This window comes from Accipiter gentilis, chromosome 17 (genome assembly GCF_929443795.1).
Source record: "Accipiter gentilis chromosome 17, bAccGen1.1, whole genome shotgun sequence".
NCBI lineage: Eukaryota > Metazoa > Chordata > Aves > Accipitriformes > Accipitridae > Astur > Astur gentilis.
The window spans coordinates 8277338-8297750 of NC_064896.1; the positions used below are offsets into that span (position 1 = coordinate 8277338).

General features: G+C 48.6%; 2 protein-coding genes across 9 annotated transcripts in view; one reads left to right on the forward strand and one right to left on the reverse strand.

Moving 5' to 3' along the window:
- Positions 1 to 54: 54 nt before the first annotated feature.
- On the forward strand, positions 55 to 3027 carry XKR8 (XK related 8). Its single transcript, XM_049819801.1, has 3 exons — positions 55 to 350; positions 1052 to 1248; positions 2026 to 3027. The coding sequence occupies exons 1-3, from the start codon at positions 55 to 57 to the stop codon at positions 2763 to 2765; spliced, it is 1233 nt and encodes a 410-aa protein (XP_049675758.1). The 3' UTR covers positions 2766 to 3027.
- Positions 3028 to 4954: 1927 nt separating this feature from the next.
- Positions 4955 to 20413, reverse strand: part of EYA3 (EYA transcriptional coactivator and phosphatase 3) — a 60215-nt gene continuing 44756 nt past the window's right edge. For 7 of the 8 annotated variants that reach the window (XM_049819794.1, XM_049819792.1, XM_049819788.1 and 4 more), the window contains 10 exons: positions 20082 to 20265; positions 17037 to 17176; positions 15173 to 15256; positions 14472 to 14561; positions 12601 to 12659; positions 11536 to 11696; positions 9852 to 9966; positions 9296 to 9417; positions 8908 to 9008; positions 4955 to 8075 (listed from right to left, as the gene is read on the reverse strand). In XM_049819794.1, the coding sequence (XP_049675751.1) occupies positions 7995 to 8075; positions 8908 to 9008; positions 9296 to 9417; positions 9852 to 9966; positions 11536 to 11696; positions 12601 to 12659; positions 14472 to 14561; positions 15173 to 15256; positions 17037 to 17176; positions 20082 to 20265 (1137 nt within the window). In that variant the 3' untranslated portion in view covers positions 4955 to 7994. The remainder of the gene's footprint in view (positions 8076 to 8907; positions 9009 to 9295; positions 9418 to 9851; positions 9967 to 11535; positions 11697 to 12600; positions 12660 to 14471; positions 14562 to 15172; positions 15257 to 17036; positions 17177 to 20081; positions 20266 to 20413) is intronic. The other variant, XM_049819795.1, reaches the window with a different exon arrangement.

Here is a 20413-nt window from a genome sequence, read left to right on the forward strand (position 1 = left end):
CGGCTCCGGGAGGGGGCGGGGCCTGCGCGGGGCGGGGCCGCGCCGGTCCCGCCGATGGCGCCGCAGGCCGCCCCGCCGCGGTTCGGGCCGCGGCAGCTGCTGCTGGCGGCGGCGGGGGCGGCGGCGGCGGCGCTGGACGTGTGCGCCGACGGGTGGGTGGCGGCGGAGTACGCGCGGGGCGGGCGGCCCGGTTGGGCCGCGCTGGCGCTGGCGCTGCTGGCCGTCGCCTCGGTCGCCACCCAGGCCTGCAGCTGGCTCTGGCTCCGCTCCGACCCGCCCGCCCTGCGCCCCGACGTGCCCCGGTGGCTGCTCGCCGGCCTCCACCTCCTCCAGCTCGGCTTCCTCTTCAGGTACGGTACCACAGCCCCACCGCTGCGTTCTTCCGGTACCCCCCGAGGCATCATCCCACCCGGCACCCCTCCGGCGGCCCTCTGGTGCCTGCCCCCCCCCCGCCCCGGCCCCTCCGCTCCGCCCCAGCCTCCCCCCTGCCCTCCCACGCTGCCCCCTCACCCTGCTCCTGCGGGGAGGGGGGGGTGGGGTGGGGACAGGGGCCCGGCCCCCTGCATTTACCGCCCTGCCCGGGGAGCCCCTTGGACGTCCCGACACCCGTGCCCCCATTCCCGGCTGTCGGGACGTCCAAGGGACTCCCCGGACAGAGCGGTTTGGCCCAGCCCCGGGTTGGAGCCCGGTAGAAACGTGTCGGTGGGAGCCACCCCCCTCCCTCTAGCTGAAGTTTCCCGCCCATGTCCCAAAGGATCAGGTTTGCTCCGTCTCCCCGTGCTGTCACTGCTGCCAGAGGCCTCCTGCCAAATGGAGCCGGGCTGGGTGTTGGATCCTGTGGGAGCAGCGAACACCTCAAAACCTTGTCTCAGCCTCGGCTTTCCCGGCTGTTTGGGGAAGCAGCGTGGCTGCACCGTGCCTCCCCTCCGGGGGGAAGAAAACAGCATAAACCGGAGCATTTCGAGTTGTCTTGCCAGGGGAGTGTGAGGACCGAGGGGCGTGCTGCGTTGCCACCCAGCAGCCCCTCACCACTGGCTGGGTCCCCACACAGGTGCCTCCACGCTCTGAAGGTGGGCTGGAAGGTGTGCTGGGCAAAGGCAGAGGAGGAGGAGGAGCAGAGACGCATGGCCTTCCTCTCCCACGACATCAGCATGCTGCGCCTCTTCGAGACCTTCCTGGAGAACACCCCACAGCTCACCCTGCTCCTCTACGTTATCCTGCAGACAAACAAGGCAGAACCCTCCCAGGGTGAGGGGTCTGGGGCTAGGGCAGGGGGCTGTGGGGGTCCAGGCTTGGGGTCAGAGCGGGCTTGGAAGGGACAGACCAGATGGGCTGTCTGGGGGCTGCAGGACCCAGGAGGACACTGTTCATCTGTCCTTGCTTGAGGTGTCCTTCTTCCATGTCGCCCCTTCCCTTGATGTGATACAACAAGAGGGTTGATGCCTGTCGTGCACTTGCATGCCCCAGTGACTATGCTGGGCTTGGGGTGGGAGGTTGAAGCTGGGTACCTGTGTGGTTATTCCCCTGTGTGCCCCAGGAGAGGCTGAGGGTCAGGTAGAGAAATCAGGAGCCCGCTGGGGAGCAGGGAGATGCTGTTGTGGATGTGGACAGAGGGTGGAGCGCAGGCTGCTGAGGAGGCGCTTTGGTGCCCGTCCTGGGGTGGAGAGCAAGTGTCACTGCAGTGAAATGGGGAGCCCAGCCATGTGCTGGTTGGGTGGAGCCAGCACTCATCTCCTCCTGCCTGTGTGGGCTGAGGGCTTCTCTGGCTGGGAGACAGGCTCTGCAGAGCCACTGGGTCTCATTGCTTTTTCCCCGTCTCCTGGGCAAGGGCGGGCACCAGCCTCCTCCTCGGGGAGGGTAGAAGGTGAGGGGAGAGATGCAGGTGCTGAGGCTTTGGCCCTCTGCAGCAGCTGCTTTGTGAGCTGGTGGGATGCTCAATTTAGCAGTGCTGGGCAGGGGGAGGTTTGAGCTGGCTTGGGCCCCCCCCTCAATCTGCCCTCAGCATCTCTACCACTGTGTTTGCAGGACTGGGGATCTGCACTGCCTTCCTGTGTGTGACCTGGTCTCTACTGGACTACCACCAGGCCCTGCGCTCCTTCTTGCAGGACAAGTATGAGCTGAGCCTGGGCTCCTCCATCATCTACTTCCTGTGGAACCTCTTCCTCATCTGCCCCCGCATCCTCGCAGTTGCCCTCTTTGCCTTGCTCTGGCCCTATGGCGTGGCTATCCACTTCCCACTTGTGTGGTTGGCGATGTTCCTCTGGGTCAGCCTGCAGGGCACGGACTTCATGGAGTCACCTGGCCCTGAGCAGCTCTACCGGGCCATGGTGGCCGTGATCCTCTACTTCAGCTGGTTCAATGTGGCACAGGGGAGGACACTGTACCGCAGCATCATCTATCACAGCTTCATCCTGGTGGACAGCACGCTGCTGGCCCTGTCCTGGCTCTGGTGCCGGTCCCCCTCTGATGAGCACTCGTACCTCATCCCGGTGGTTTCCACTGCCCTGCCCTGCTACCTGCTGGGGCTGGTGCTGAGAGTCACCTACTACAAGTGGCTGCACCCCAACGTGCAGGTGCAGCAAGAGGGCAGCTTTGATGAGGTGGATGCCAATGGGAGGACCAACGGGCTGGAGTTCTGCTCACTGTCGGTGACAGACCTCGTGAACAAGCGAATGCAGTGGCTGGCCCAGGCCCAGTTCCCGGTCTCCTGGCCGCTGGGGCAGCGCTTCCTGAATGGGGCTGCTGCTCTTGAGTCTGCTGTCTGAGGCTGGCTTCTCCAAAGTGACTTGCCAGCATGATACATTTGTTAGTCCTGCACCCAGTTCTGCCCCCCCCCCCGCCCCCGAGGCTGTTTTGGGCAGCTGGAGGGACCTGGCAGAAACTAGGGGTGATGTGCAAGCACCTAGCGAGTCCCATGGCACACAGCACAGCTCCCATGGCTGTGCCCTTGGGGAGAGCCATGGTGTTTGTGGGGGGGTCCAGCATGTTGTGACTGCACCGCAGTGTCAGCTTCTCTGGTTATTTATTATTAGCATTTTCAAAAAAAAAAAAAAAAAAAAGCAATGGTTTGTTTGTTTTCCCTGTGCCTCTCCTGTGCCTACTGCTGCCCTTGCTCCTTGGGGAGGTGGGTGGGGGTGGGGGAGAACTTGTTCCCTCCTTGGCAGTGGCTATCTGATCTTTCTGTTTCCAGCCAGGGTTTTCCTCCTCCTGTTTTGCTGTTACAGTTAAAGATCGCCTGTTATCACCATGTTCAGAGAGGGACAGGGAAGGAGGCAGGGACTCCCCTGTGCTAGGAGAGCAGCTGCCACAGGTGAGCAGGGGCAGGGGGGTGCCTGCACCTTGGGGAGGGTGTTGCAGGATGGTGCAGGGTCAGGGCATGTTCCAAGGTGGATTCTCCATGCACAGAAACGTTGGTTCTGCCATTTGCCAGGTCCCTTGTGCCCTCTCCCTTCCTGCTGCAGGCTGAGGGAGGGGCAGAGCTGAAGCTTGATGCTTGAAGCTGGGCTTGGGCCTGGGCTGGGCAGATCACCCCTTCACTGCTGCCCCAGATCGTTGGTTTTCTCCTTCAAGCAGCAAATGCTGATTGTGGGGTGGAGGCTGGCAGGGTGCAGCAATGCCACAGGAACCCATCCTGGAGGGGGGGGCCAGCAGCTGTGTCCTGGTGTATGGCTGCAGCATGGCTCAGTGCTTCTGGCTTATTACGGACACATCATAGTCCCTTTGCTGGCATTCCCACCACCACCACACTCTGGGCAGTGCTCCTGACGTGGTGACCAGGCTGGCACTGGCTGTGACTGGTTTCTCAGCTGTAGGTGGCCATTGATGTGGTCAGTGTGGGGCTGTGCTGGCTCCTGGGCACGGACACCCACTGCTTCCCAGCCAGGGCTGCCCTTTTTGCTTGGTGCAAAAACACAAGCAGGCCCCAAAACAGCCCCTGGCTTTTTTTGCTGTTGCCCAGCCAGCAGCCGTGGCACATACTCGCTGCCCAGTGTTGGCCCTTCGCCCCTTCCCCTTGCCTCCGTTGCCCATGCTCCCAACAGGACCCTGTCCCAGGAGGGGACCCCCCCCCCTGCCCTGTACCAGGATGCAGCTGGAGGAGTATCTGAAATGCTTGTTTTACAGCTGTTCCTATAACACTGTAAGCCTGTGGCCAAGGACAGTGGCACCACAGCAGAGTTGGGAGGAGGGCTGGCTGTTGACCTTGTGGCAAAAGAAAAAGGGAAGGGAAAGTTTGTGCAGGACTAGCCAAGCACCATGTGCCTCACCTGGGCACCACAGCAGAGCGAAGGAGTCGGTACCTCCACTGCTGGTTCCCACGGGACACCCCAGAGGATCAGGGTCTCCAGTGGCTGCTTGTGCCAGTGGCTGCACTGCAACCTGTGGCACCATCACCCTGAACGCTGTTGGTGCCAGTGATCCCAGCCCAGGCCATGGCAGGGGACAGGGACTGACGGCAGGGGCGGCAGAGAACAGGCTGAAGCAGTGACTATAGAAAATAAAGACTTTATTTTTTTTTTCCAGTTCATAGGACAGTTCCCATTACACAGACCAAAGGCTCCGCAGCCAGCAGTGCCCAGGGCTCACCCCTCTCCTGCTGCCAAGGGGTCCCTGCAAGGGCTGCTGCAACTGCGGGAATCCTGCTGCTTTCCATGAGCTCCAGCATGGACATCTCCCCCCCAGGCTCTTGGAGGCAGCAAATATTAGTAGATTAGGGGGTTTTTAAAGCCTCCGCAGCTGTGGTGAAGCTGGAGAGGAGGCCAGCAGCACCCGGGGGGCTTGGTGTCAGCGCCCCAGGCCAGCAGGCTGGCTGTCATTCAGGCATTTGGGTTTGTCACCAGTTCAGCTACAGCCAGGTCAGGGGTAATGGGAAAGCATAGAGAAGAAAATCAATGCTTGGATAGAGATGCTGTTCCTGCCATACAAGAGACAGCAAAAGTCTTAAATTCAGCCAGCAGAGGTAAAAATAAAATAGCCAGGTCAACCTTTATTAAACATAAACACAGAAATGTACCATCAACCTCCTATTATAAAAGTACTTTACATACATTCAAGGAAACATCGTATAAATATCGGTATGAAATGTCACTGGCTGCAAGAGTTCCACACTCAGCTAAAATTTTGCCAACATCTTAAAATTTCCTTAAAACATCTTAAAGTAAACAAACACAAAGCAAAGCCAGCCAGCTGCCAGGCTGCTTGGTACCTTGGGTCCAGCACTCGCTACGAGTGCCTGGGCAAAACACATCCCACCTCCCAGCGCAGGCCAGCACGGCTTTCCTGCAAGATGCTTTGGACGTTAGTGAAGCAAAGGGGCCGCTCAGCCATGCCAGATGGTGCGAGGTTAAGGCACAGGGTTTAATCCCAAAGTTCAACCAGCCAGAGTGGGTTCAGCCAGTCTGAACAGGCTGTTTCACAGGCTGGGACATCTCCCATGCCCGCTTACAGGAGACCTTTGGATGGGCTGGGGACCCGCAGAGAGATGTTCAGGATCCAGCACAGACTCTCCTGTGACTGCAAATACATCCTGATCTTCTGGTAACATTTCAGACCCTTGGAGCAATGGGGCTGCTTCTCAGCATAGCTCACTTCCTACCAGCTCCGCTCCGGCTGACACAGTAACGACACCTTACAGGGACCCCAGCTGAACTGGACTCTATGGACCCAGCAGTAATGGACCTGTAGCCCTGTGGCATCTCTCCCTGCTCTGCACAGGCCCCAAGCTGCTGTGAAACACCAGCACACACCTACATGGGCTGCCCCAGCTGTGTGGGAACATCCGGTAACACACCTGAGCTCTCCATCTCGTGTACACAGCAGATGGGCGAACACAGCCCATGGGCTCCTGCTCCTCTTCAAACCCTGCTGCTGGGCACTAAACAGCATGTCCCCAGCTTGTTTCAGGGGCTCCGCTGGGCTAGCAGCTGCGAGCAGAGCGGCAGCTCTTGGTGCAGGCAAAAGACATCCCCTCCACTGAGCTGTTCAGTAACACCCACAGCAGAAATTGGCTCCTCAGATTTTTCTAATGGGATGAGAGGTCATGTTGCTTGCAGGCAGCAGGTTCTACACAGACAGCATGCTCTTGAAGCAGAGAGTTACTGGGGAAATATGCAGACCCAGAGCATCCGCCTGAGATCATAGCACAAAGCCAACACCTAGCAAGGAGCTAAATGGAAAGCAGACTACTCCCAACTCCTCTGACCATCTTGGAGAAAGAGAATATCCTCTCTTTTTTTTTTTTTTTAAAAAAAAAGCGAAACTGGAGCTAGGAACATGTGGAACAGAGACCTCTGTGTCCAGTCCCTTAGCTCTGGGGATCCAAACTCCTTGCTCTAGCCACCTTCTCCACAGTGGTGACCAAAGCTGGCCCAGGAACAGACACCCCTGGGGCACAGCAGAGCATGTGCTGTGCTGGCCCAGCAACTCCCCCAGTACTGACAGAAATTATTCCTCAGTAATTAATGCCATGAAAGGAATGCAGTAAACACATCACCTGCTTCTGTGGGCACACCCTGAGTGGGTCAGTGTCCTCCCTGAAGTGACATGCTTTCAGACCAGTCCCCCACAGGTCCCAGACGGGTCACACTGGGCTGGAGACCAGAGATCTGGAGGGGTCTGGGTGCAGCTGTGGTGTTGGCTCAGCAGGAGCAGCAGAGGCGTGCAGTGGGGCGCAGCAGACATCTGTCCTCTGCGCAGAAACTCAAGGCACCTGCTGATTTGGTGCCACTGGGGTACAGGGAGGAGGCAGATATCACTGAACACAGCCCAACCTGGCACAAACCCAGTACTCCGTGCCAGCCGTCTCCACCTGGCTATTTCTGGCCAGTGGTACTGCAGGTCACTGACTTCAGCCTTTTTTTTCCAAGATAGTAGCAGAAAAATCAGCGTAACCATCACTCCTAAGGTCAGCGTCCTCCAGGCTGCCAAGTCACAGTGTCTTAGAAAATTAAGTCCCTCTTAACATGAGTGTTGTTTCTACCTATGTAGTTAGGGTAATGCAAAGAAGAATACAAGAAAATTGAATCTGATTCTACTAAAAGGAACTTACTCTCACAAATGGAGTCAGGAAAGCAGAGGTGAAGACTAATAACCATACTCTTCTTTGTAACATTCAAGAGGATTTAGTTCTCTCAAATTATTCCTAGTCCAGACAAGGACTCATATTCACAGCTGAGCAGTCTGCAATAGTGTTGTGCTGTATCTAATGTTCATAGGCAGTTTTGTTTTCTTTTACAGGGAAAATCTGTGGGATGTATGGTCTGGGTCATGGATAGCTGGAATCCAATGATCTCCTGCTTGTTAGCAGGGCTTGTGCACACATTGACTAGAAGCCACCGGGATCAACTAAGAACACCAACAATTTCCTCTATAAGGAACCACGTATCCCAGAAACATTCCCATATCTTTCTATTTTCCAGTAATCCCATGTTGAGAAAATAACATAAGGACATTGTAATAAATTAACTGCTTTGAACACCCAGGGAAGGAGAGAGGACACATTTCACAGCAATAGAGGTATTTTTGACATTTTCATTAATATTTCCTACGAAAAAAACCCATCGCTCTTTTCAGCTTTGCAAAACAAGGGAGGTTCAGCTCTGCCATCAGTATTTTTCTATAAAAATAAGTTTTTGTGTTTACTTGGGTTCTACAATTAAGCTGAATAGAAAGAAGGTTCTTACAAATACTTTTGCTGTTGTATCACCCCTTCCCTCTGGAGACTACCTGCTAGAGGAATTCAGCTGGCTTCTGTAAGTCTCTTCTTCAGACAAGCTCTAGCTCTGCTGAGTCTAGTGCTTCTTTATAGGACACCTTTGTACTTGGCAGGGCCTGTGCTCCTGAGGAAACAAACTGGTATCATGTTCTACTGTACAGTTTGCATTAGGTATGTTTTCTTCATCAAGCTGAAAAGTGAGTCCCCAAATGTAATAGATTTCTGCCTCCCCAGCAATGGAGAGGGCTTGCAGGAGCTGCAGTCACGCCTTTGCTCCAACTTCTTACAGAAAGTCTAACTCGAGGGCTTGGTGAAGGGACACAAGGTCTGCATGATTTGTGATCCTCCAGAAAGGCATGTTGTGCTATAACAGAGAGATGACAAAGTCAGGTTTATCGAAGTGATTTTACAGCTCAGTGGAAGCAGTAAAGGTACAACTGTAGTGTTGTGCAATATGGTGTTTTTGACAGCACCATCTGAGCATACCATGTTTGGGCAGGACCTCAGCCGTATGCATATCAGTATGTGAAGCCTATCTTATCTGCACATCTGTTTATGATGGGCACCGACACTGACTATCAGCTGCTTTGCCCACTCATGATGGAAATCTCAGTGCTTGGCTGTGAGCTGCTGCTTCACCCAGGAAAGCCTTTCTAGGGCTCCCAGGGAACCTGCACAGACAACTCTGGCATGTGGCAGACAGTGCAGAGACGATGTCTTGACAGTAATCTGTGCATTTTACTGCCTTTAATTAGCATGACTGAACAACCTACTCAGGCCTGTCCAAATCAGTCAAACTGTTTGTTCCTTGTTTGTAATTCAGACTAATGGTAGATGCTGTGTATTGATCTGACTGCTGGCAAGCGAGTCCTGACTCCCTCCATGCTCCCGAGAAATTGCCTTATCCTAACTGCATGCTATGATCAAGACATGCTACATCAAGATACTGTTTTACAGGGACAACGTTATACGCAATTCTAAACAACAGTAAAACAGAAACTTTAAAGCCCCAAGAGCCAGAAAACTCCCCATTTTAATGTAGTGAAAGATCTCTTGCATCGAAGGCAAAGTTTCCCCCTAGCTGTCCTGGCCTGAAGAGTTCAGCCCTGGAAAAAGAGTCCCTGCAGAAAAAGACTGCTGCAGTAACTTCCCTTTGCATCAACCCACATCCCACCTCTGTGGAGTCAGAAACCTACCTGCTTAGCTGCAACCTCTTCATCACGCCCATCTCCAATTACCACATAGGTGACTTTCTTTCCAAATCGTGACACGATCCTCTCAAAACAGCTCTCTTTACCTGCCAAAAGACAATCCCACTATCGTGAGCCTTAGGCAGAGAGTTCTGAACAGAACAGAAGCCTGAACCGGTCCCTTCTTCCCAGTAGAGAAACACATTCTTGTCTTACTGGGAAAAGGATACCACCAGTTCAGCCTGTGAGGCCAGAAGCCACCACTATTACATGGCCAGTTGTACCACAGCAGCCATGGGGGCTGCTCAGCTGCAGAAATTGTATTTCCTGTGTAAAAATCCCAGCTAATCCACAGCAGATGCCTCAGTGCCAGGTACTTAGCACAACTCCTTACCTATTTTTGTAGCACTATAAATATTTTCGATGGGAAACACCTCGCCCAATCCATACAGGAGAACTTTGGCAAGAGCTGGCACCAGCTGGGTGGTTGTGATCAGGATGTTCACACAGTTTTTTCTAAAAGAAGAAAAAACACTTGTAAAAGCACATCTATGGCCAGTGGTGCTGACAGCTACTCTGGGCAGCTTGCTCAGCTTTCCAAAGAGCCATGTGCTTTGTTGTCCTGCTTTCAAGAGGCTCTTTAGGCCAAGATTTTGATTTGTGGTTTTTGTCTGGTTTTGTTTTTTGTTTTACACAGACATTCTCTGGCAGAAATGCAATTTTGCGAGCACAGTCCTATTATGGGGACCTTACTAACAACAGATGTTGCAGCAGAAAAATCCCAAAGGGTGCTCAGGAGTGGAGTTCCTGCTCACTCACTTTGATTCCCAGTTACCTGTGACGAACAGCAGTAGTATTACATACGGACACTGCTGCAACACAGCACTGCATGCAAATCTAAGTGAGAGAAAGGGTTGAGAAAGCAATATACACATTTCCAGTTCCCGTACCTGGACTGTATAAGTAGCAGGGACTTTAATGCTGTTTCCAGCCAGGAATCTGTTAGCACTTCTATATCAGTCCTTAGTCGCTGCAGAGCTTCCCTCTTCTGCGGGCTAAGAAGGCCTGGAAGGCAAGCAACACAAGTTTTCCCAGCTGAGTTGGTAAGTCTAACCCAGAGAGAGCCATCACTCAATTTAACAGCTGCCTGTTCTGCAGTAAATAGCACAGTACTGAAGGCAACTGAAAGCTGAGACTGTCTCAAGGCAACGGGAGAAATCAGCTTCCAGTGACACAGATCAGCCCAGACACCCATCTGTTACTCTGACTGTGGGGAATTGGCTAGATACTTTTCTCCAATTATTTAAAACCATTTCTCAGGATACATGCAACAAAATGCATTTCTCTTGTACAAAGCACTTGCAGCAGTAGGCGTTTCTGAGCCACAGACAGCAGGGGAAGGAACTCCTGCAGTCACCCTCTCTGACTTCCTACTTCCCAAGGACCCTTTCCACTTTAATCCATTTTAGATATCTTTTTAACCCCCCCCCCCTTTTTTTATTCCCATAGTTTTTTATCCCTTTTAGATAAAATTTTCTCAAAGCATCCAGTTTTGAATTAAAAGCAGCCAGAAATGGAACCCATACACTCAAACCTCCTCCTGCCAGTAAATACAAGGAGCACCTTGAGTTGGAACCTCTCTCCACCCAATTTCCAGCCATGACATACGAACCAGCCCTGAAGTACACCAGTCCTCTGACAATGAGGCCATGGAGGGACCCACTGTGGGCTGCACTGACCACTGCTTTACCATGTGGCTTTAGACAGGTCCTGAAAAACTCTGCATCCAGGCTTCCCATGTGCAAAATATGGAATAATGGTCTGATCCCTACCAGAAATAAGGTAATTGCAGCATGCTGAAATGCAGACTTGTATCGATAGATTTTTAAGGCTGAAAGTTACAGTTTTGACCACCTGTTTTTTAGACAATATGTCCAATAAAACATTTTATCAAGGTTTTTATGTGTAGGCAAAGGGAATCCAAACCCACAACCCACCAGGCCAAGTCACCCTGCCAGGTGAGCTGCTCCAGCAGCACCCCTTTCCCAGGGATGTCAATGCCAAGATTGAGACTGAACAGAAAATTCATCTACATTCGGTATCTGTGGTTTGCATCAGTATTACTACTTTGGCATTGGAAGGGAAGCAAAACTAGAAAATTTTAAGTGACTTTGTAAACAGATGGTAGAGATGTTATGTCAGACTATAAGCAAAACAGCCAAAAGGGTGAACACTGTATTTCTTGACAATGGCATGATAAAAGACAGATTTTGTGAAGACACGAGAGAAAAGACCTCCTAAGCAGCATGATATGTAAGTCATTTAGGCCAGTCCTAAGCAGAGTGACAGGCAGCCTTTCATAGCAAAGGGACACTGCACCAAAATTTTCTCTTAGATACAAAATTGACTGACCATCGCTATCTACATGATAACTCACAGACTGCACTGGCACACCGTTCAGTTTTGGAAGATGTACCCTCTTAGATTCCATGGAGATTTGATCCCATTTAGCACTAGGAGAATGGTTACTTTTCATGTTCAAACATTGAGGAAAGTAAAAGCTCTGAGGAAGGACAGTGTCTGGCACCACAAACTCTGTTTAGTGCTCAGATATTGGCACAGGTGAACACTCACCTCCAACATTAGTTTTGTATTTGTTGTAGATCTCTCGTACCCTGCGGTAGCGGAAGGCCAGTTTTCTCATCCAGTCCACTCCACCCTGGACGCCAACTGATGAGCTGTGATTTGCGTTACTTCCTGAGCCACTGAAGCCATCCGTGGAGAAATTGTAGTTGCTATTTCAGAAAAGCAGATCTGTTATGTGTGCCACAGCAGCAGAATCAGTGCAGCTTTTCTGGCAGGGTTGCAGACTTCAGCTCTGACAGCAGCTGAAAAAGCACCTCAGAGAACAACTCTGCACAACCACCACTGCACCCCAATAGCAGAAACCAACTTGTATGGGCAACGTTCTCTGATATCCAACTACATTTGCTGCTGGTTCTGAACTGCTGTACTGAAATGTACTAATTCAACTCTTCTTTCACACTCTCCACTACAAAACCTTTCTTTGGTCTTTGACTGCTCACTCCTCTGTGATACAGAGCATCCTTCCCACTAACCCCTTTCTCATCCTGCAGTGATAAACCCCAGCATAGTATCTTCCAAACATAATATCTCCGCCTTACACCACAGCTGCAGTTCCACAAGCAGATGAGCTGCTTTACCAGCTCATGACTGCAGGAAGCAGGTCCTGCTTCACCACCCTCCCTGTATTTCTTTCTTCCTGACAGACAGGCACTTCTGACCTTTCCATGAGCCACTTCAGCTCATTAATGCAGCAGAAAACTTGCCCTCACCCTGCCTGATAGTGTGCATAATCAGCTCACAGAGGGATGCAAACCACAGGGAGACTTTCAAAGGTCAAGATCATGAAGTCTGGAGTGTTCATCCTCCATTCATCACAAGTCATTGAGCACACAGGCAACAATCAACAATGGAAAATATAATTCATACTATAATTCCGAGTCTTAATGTTTTGTAGGTCTTCAGAGAAATACCACCTAGCAAACAAACACCGTTTGCCAAGTTTCATCCCCTGCACAATACTGACCTCCATTCTTTAACCCCATTTGGATCTGAAGTCCCCACAGAAAACAGATTACATCAGCTATACATTTCATGCATTCATCAGTACATCACCTTAAATCTTGGCCATTGTCATCAGATGCCACATCTTCAATGTGTACCTGGTCACACTCCTGTTTAAGAAAAAAATAAAGTCACACTGTTGTAATCCAGAAACATACTGAAATTTAGATTAAAGAAAGTACGATATAAAACAATCCCCTCACACTTCCCAACAGCAACTGCCTCCATAAACTTATACATAGCTACCATTAGCTTTGACTTCCACTACTAGGTTTTACTTTTCAGCACCTAGAGGCCTTGCCAAGGCTGCAATTTGAAGTACCGGAAAAGTCTGAAAAAAGCATGTTTCTATGACATTTTGAGTTGTCTGCAAAAAAGGAACTTCGACACTCACTAAACAGGTTGGACTCAAAGCTCACTTGTCATTTGAAACCCTTTTGCCATTTCACAAAACCAAACCAAACAAAACCAAACATATCCCAAAACCACATTATGTGGTCAAGTACTGATACTGCGTTTCATCAACATAACAGTCAATTCTGTTACCAGAGAGCCATAGCATGAACCCTGGAGTGAAACATCAGTGTGGTGGCACTGCCAAGGCTCTGGTGCTTAGCACAGTTGATTTAACCCAGAGATAAACTGCAAATACCTTAGGACAAGAAGTGAATTTTCCCCATTTCAAGAATTTCCCACTGCTGCTACTGTCCAATACCTACAGCAATAAGTGTTGTTGTGGATCACATAGTTAACATATCAATGGCTACCTTTCCAGCACAAGAGACTGTATTTGGTGTTTTGTTCTGGTTTTGGGTTTCTGGGGTTTTTTTCTGGGGCAGGGAGGTAACTGTCATTACTGCCTTTGCAAAGTTCACAGCTGCAAGCAGTCACAGCCACAAATGGAAATTTCATTTAAGTTTCTATTTGTATCAACAAAAACATCTTGTTTTCCCACGATGTACATCAGTGAGGTACCTGCAATTAATTGTTCACTGTTCATATTCAGCTTTCCTAAGCTTTAAATTAATCCTGTAAAATCTGCAAATTAGGTTCATGAGTCCATATTTGTGGGCTCATATCAAAGAACACACGAGTCGGGAAATTTGCTATTTCCAACCACTTAATTCCAGATTCTGGCATAACTTCCCACCTTCTTGTATAGGGCACATTACTGTGATAGGGCACATTACTATCTGATAATATATCACAGGACAGCATAGGGCGTTGCCATGATTAAAGCAAAGAATTACATTCAACTTCTGTGGAAATGGTGCAGAACAGTGAGATGTATTTAATTTGGCAAAGAATACCGCACATGAAAGAGGATGGAAGCTCATCAGGAGTCCTTGAGGCAGGATGGGAATGGGAAAGCAGCAGAGACAGCTTGCAAGAAAGAAATATGGAGGGTTCTGTGAGATTTCCATGTGTACAGCATGCTTGTCTATGGAAGCGTGTCCTTCACAGTTGTTACATAGCCAATGAAATCCACTGAGACCCTGAGACCCAAGTTGTATGCTGTCCTTGGCTTAGTCAAAGCCCGAGAACTGATACTCTCAAGGTTACCTTTTAACCCACATCTCTGGTCTCCATTTCAAAACAGCATCAGTGAAAGCAAGGTGCTTACCAGTCCAGAATGCAAATACAAGACAAAGACAACATCACTCTTTTTATTTATACAGGTTCAAGTAGAAACCCATCAGAGAACTAAGAGAGCTCATAACACTAGAAGTTTGCAGAATGCCTGTCTCAGATAAAAAAGCACACCTCTTTGATTTGGTTCTGCTTAGAACTACTTCAGTTTTGGCAAACTGTTATGTTTCAGCATTAAGTGGCTCTGAAACACAACAGTCCTCACAAACGGTGCAGTGTAATTCTAACTAGGTAAAGCTGAGTTTTGCTTTTCAAAAACATTTGCCACACACCTCCAAGTCATTGAAAAACAAGTGAGTATCAGCTACTTCAAAAATCATCTCCTCCATTGACAGACCTGAGCCAATCACTAGAGTTGGATCCTGGCAAAACAGAAAGAGAAAATGTAAATTCACTGTGGTTACAGGCAGAAGTAAATGGTCATAAACCTTTCATCAGTTACATTGCACAGAGTTTTCACTGTATATCAAGCCTGATGGAATTCCATCTGCATTCAGTGGTATGAACTACCATTTTCCTAATATTTTAAACAACTTGATTTAAAAAAAATAAAGCCACCTTCTGGCAATACATTGACCCAAAATGTAACAAAACACTTCAGTACTGCATTGCAGGGACTGATGCATTTTCAGAGGCAACACAAACAAAACATTCAAAAATCTTCAATATATTTTGAAGGAGAAAAAATACTTCCTTTCACTGTGTGCTATGACCTCAATAATTCCCAATGATGATAAAAACAGTTTGACATTTTAAGACCTGTATTGTTTGAAGGTAAGTGTTTGTGATGTCCATATCCTAGCTCTGTGTAAAGCCAAATTTAGTGTTCTTTCCCTGTCCCAAACCACCACCAAGTTAAAAGTATCACATTACACATTTAAAACAAAATATAATTTTCTATTTCTTTTCCAAAGATTAACACTTAATTCTGCATGACAGATATGGTTTTCTTCCACAGAAAAGACAATATTACCTTGCCATATTTTTGAGCATAAGACCCTGTAAGAAGTGAATGGAAGATTATGATGGTCTCATCCAGGTCCCAGAGAAACACTCGCTGAGTAGAGAATAAAAGCAGGTTAGAACTGAGATATTCCAAGCACTGAGATACAATAAAGGAGCAAGTTTTAGGTTAATTTTGCAGTTAGTTGCAGTGTGCTTTTAACAGATATGAACAACAGTATTCATCTTGCAGGCTGAACACATTACTGAACTCTTTCATGCAGTGGAGTTTATATACTGCTACAGTGCAACTACACACTTAGAGTAAGGCTCTCTTGGTCAAACTATTCTGAAAACTTTTCTTGCTTTTACAGTTATAAAAGCAAAAACTTAGAGTGCTAATGAACTTTAGAGCCCTGCTAGGGTAGAAGTTTACTGTCTGTGATCTGGAGAGTACCAGGTAAATGACCTTGGTGTTTATCAAACACCTTTGTTATGATAAATAAGGCAGATTGGCTGCCATGAGGAATAGCAGAGTTTCAGTACAGAAGGACTTTGATACACCTGAGAACTGGGCCAGCAGGAACTAGAAGTTCAGTTACTGCAGATTCTGCATGTGGGGTAGAATAATGCCTCATATTGGTCCAGGCTGGAAGGAACTGGTACAGTGGACACCAGGCACAGTATGAGCCAGCAGCACTCTCTCCCTGTGGATAGATGAACTGCATGCCGGAGAATACTAAGTGTGCCTAGCTGACAGAAGGAAGGTGTTGTCTCACCCTGCTTGGCACTAGGAAGGTCACCCCAGATTGCATTTCCAGTTGCAGAAGTATGTGAGGAAACTAGAGTGGCCAGCAAAAGGCTGTTGAGATGGTCAGCAACCTAGAGAAGAGCCTGAGGGAACTGTGATGGTTTATCTCAGTAAAGGGGAGACTAAGGGTAATCTAATAGCAGGCCACAAGTAACTGAAAGGAAACTGCAAAGATGATGGAGACAAATTCTTCTCAGCAGTGGCAGGCAGAAAATTGCTATGGAAAAAGAAGAGTAAATTTTCAGCTTGGGAGATTCCAGTTGGAGACAGGTACAGGATCTCCAACCTGGAGGTTCTCAAGACTCAGCTAGACGAAGCCATGGTTCTAGTGCTGGGGACAGCCCTGCTCTGAGCAGGAGGTTGTACTTGAGACAGATGTCTCCTCCATTGATGCCACTATGATTCCAAGATGTGTTTAAGTGAGGCATGTCAAGGACCACTGAAGAACTCATTTGGGCCAGTTCTCAGATAACATGGGTCATAGGAATTTTCCAAATTCTCTCTCATTACAGGAAAGACATGGACCTGTCGGAGGGCCCAGAGGAGGGCCACAAACATGATCAGAAAGATGGAACACCTCTCCTGTGAGCAAATGCTGAGAGAGTTGGGGTTGTTCAGCCTGGAGAAGAGAAGGCTCTGGGGAGACCTTATTGCGGCCTTTCAATAGTTTAAGGGGGCTTATAAGAAAGACAGAGACAGACTTTTTAGTAGGGCCTGTTGCAATAGGACAAGGGGTAATGGTTTTAAACTAAAAGAGGGTAGATTCAGACTACATGTAAGGAAGAAATTTTTTATGATGAGGGTGGTGCAACACTGGCACAGGTTGCCCAGAGAGGTGGTAGATGCTGCATCCCTGGAAACTTTCAAGGTCAGGTTGGACGGGGCTCTGAGCAACCTGATCTAGTTGAAGATGTCCCTGCTCATTGCAGGGGCGTTGGACTAGATGACCTTTAAAGGCCCCTTCCAACCCAAACTATTCTATGATACCCTTCCATTTCCACGGAGACAGGATGAAAGAAAGAGAGAACTTTTACCACCACACTATTCTGCAATGCTACTTGTAGATAACAAGATTACTACTTACCTCCAGTTCACTGTCCTGTGAGGAGGAGGTGTCTGCTTTCCTCTTCCCCCTGTTCTTCCCAGGGATGTTTTTCCTTGCCTGCTCATCTAACTCTTTACTTGCTGTTGCTCTTGACAATGAAGGACTTGTGGATGCATCTCCTAGAAGAAAGAAATCACATGGCTCTTACTCCCTCGTGTCTCAAAACAAACACCAACATAAAGCTTATAGCATTTGGCCACAAAGCGCCCTTGCAAAAGGTAAGATGTTATCTTGCTTAATTGATGCAGTAGCAGTAGAACATAAAACATTATTTCTTTGTCCCATCATTCCAAAACAGCTCTGCCTCCTCAATTCAATCCACCAGGACTGAGCTACTTACTGCATCCTGCCTGCAGTATAATGCCAAAGACAGAGCACCCTCCATTCTAAGGCCTGTAACCCCTCAGATGTCTCACTACCCTGGAACCACTTTATTATTCAATTGTTTCTCTTACTACTTCTTGAGAGAGCACCAGAAACCCTCAGTTTGGAAGGAGTGTACAGAAGAAAGTATTTAACAATGTTTCTCCCTCCCAGATTTCCTGGACTACTCAAAATGCCTGCCTCAAATGTCAAGCAACACTATACAACACATGCTGTTTCCACCTCTGCATACACTACTCACTCCTGTGCCACTGTAAGCCTTTGGCTAACAGTTAAACAGTAGCCAGTGCACAGAGCTATTTGGAGTGTGTTAATCACACACAAATCCACAGTGTGCTAACTGTGAAACAGACAGACTTAGACTACAGCTCCACTGGCCTACCCAAGAATCAGTAAAGAATAACAGGGATGATCTCAGCACTGGAGACACAGAGTTGGACAAACACCATGGCCATGACTGACCAGGATACATTATGGAGCTTATTCTGCTACTGGTAAGAACACCCTTCCCAGGGAAAAGAGTAAAGCACCGCCATAAAAAAAAAAAAATTAAAAAAATAGATCAGTGCTTTGATGTGCAGAATATTACAACCATGACAGGAGATATTCTCTGAATCCTTTATTAACAGTTCAGGCAAAAGAATTAACATCCCAGACGTCTGCCTAAGTAGTTCAGAAACATGACCAGAACTGTAGCAGGAAGGCAGAGGGGACAGGGGACCTGAAAGAGCTTGAATTCAGTCTGGGTCTTGAAGATGAGACATTGCAATTCCCATTAAATTCACGCAAAATGGTGAACTTGGAGAATTCCTGAGCTAGGAAAATGGCACTGAAAACATTAACAACTGGGCCATTCCCTGACCAATGCCTTGAAATAACAGGTCGATTCCTTAGGTTTTCAACATCAAATAAGAACAAATTCTCATGGGTAAATATGTTGTTGCTCAGCCCAACTAGAGAGCAACTGCTTCCCTGCAGTGCTAGAAGCACCATGCTTCTTGATTTACATCACAGCATGGTGTTTGCCATCCACCATCTGTAGCATCCCATAAGGTAAAGCTGAGAGAGGTCTGGAAGTTCCAGACTGACTAGACTGAGCTCAAGACTATTGATCTGTATGTTTTGCTCACTGGCAGCCACCCATCCCTGCTTTCAGGTTGCTTGAGTGAATTTGAGGACTTGGCAGAGTTCAGGTATTACTGGACTTGGGGAAGATGGAGTAAGCAAAGTGCTGCAAAGGCAATCACTCACCACCTCCCACAAGCAGGCTGATGCCCAGCCTATCTCCAAGCAAAAGCCACCTTGGAAGTTGAACCCCACCCTGCCCTTCTTCCTCTACTTCAGTTTTTATTGCTGAACATGACATTATATAGTATGGGAAATGCCTTTAGTCAGCTCAGGTCAGCTGTGCCAGCTGCATCACCTTCCAGGTTCTTGTCCACCCTAAGCCTGCTTGCTGGGTGGGGGGGTGGGGGGAAGTTGTGGAGGGGAGAGAGCCTTGACACTGTACAAGCATTGTTCAGCCAAAACACTGGTGTGTTACCAGCACTGCTTTAGTGAGGAATCCAAAGCACAGCATCAGCAGAGCTGCTATGAAGAAAGTTAACTCCATCCCGGCCAGACCCAGGGCAGCAACAAAAATGAACAGAATCTGTTTTGGTTTTTTTCCCCAGCCTACCAATCTGCAACAGGCAGCAGATTTAAATTTAAAACTGTTCAACAACACCAGAAGAATCTCGTAACTCCTTGCATAAGACACCGGGAGAAGCATCAAGTCTTTGCTCTTGTCCTTGTTAAGTTTAGAAAACTGTATTTTTGGTGATGAAATTTTAGTCAACACCACTGTGGTTGGTACCTGACATGGCATTAGTGGAAAAAGCCAAAGATGTGACTTCTCTAGAATAGTCAATTAAACCATTTCAATCCACTTTCTACATCTCTTCTCTTACCAGCTAAAATCTTCTCTACCTGCCAGGTAACTTAATGATATGCAGATGCAGATCTGCTCACATGCAAAGCACAGCAGAACAGCTGTCATTTCAAAAACAGTTTACATGATGAAGCAGAAGAAAGGAAAGGATGTACTCCTGGGCACATCAGAGACCAACTCATCAAGAGGTGATGGCTGAACTACAGCTCTTGAAAATGCATGAGCAGTCCCGGAGGACTCCCATAACTGGGATTGGCAGCTATGTCATGGCTGTCAGGTAATCTGAATATCTGGCTGCTGGAGGGAAAGACCTAGCAGGAACTATTGAGACTGGATATCAACAACTGCCCTATAGCCCAAGTGAACACCCAGCCCCAACACATAACAGAACCAACAGTCCCCAGGGAGCTGCTGTTGGCAACTCTTCAAGTCACCCCTGGAACTCACTCTCCCTTGGACATTCAGAGCATGTGGTAGGTGCTTCCTAAATTGCAGCAGTAGAAGACTTCCAATATGTAAGTTTGGCTGGCCCACCATAATACTCTGCACACCAGTAAGACCAGTCTGACAATGGAAGGCGAATGTCCTGTCCCAGCCAGCACACAAAGGTGCTGCAATTACCTTTTGGAAAAAAGTTTTCCCCATGTCTGCACACTGTACTGTTTATCACAGGTATTTTGCAGCCACCCTGCTAAAGATCCAACCATTACCAGAGGAATGTCTCTGCACTGTCCGCGTAGGCACCATGGCGTTTGGTTTTTCGGTTGGATACGTAGTTGTTGCTAATGCAGTACTCTCTGTGTTGCTGTCTGCTGGTGTTACAACTCCAAAGCCAGAAGTCGGGTAACACGTCTGGTACTGACTTTGGCCAAGGATCGTGTACGTAGGATATTCCTGTTAGAGGAAAGGATTAGTTATGATAGGACACTTCTTTCAGAAAACACTCTATATTAAGATGACTTTTATGCTAGAATATGCCTGTCAAAGAGAAATCCCAGCAAGAGCAGTCTGACTTTATGCTGTTTCTTTCTGCATATGCAAG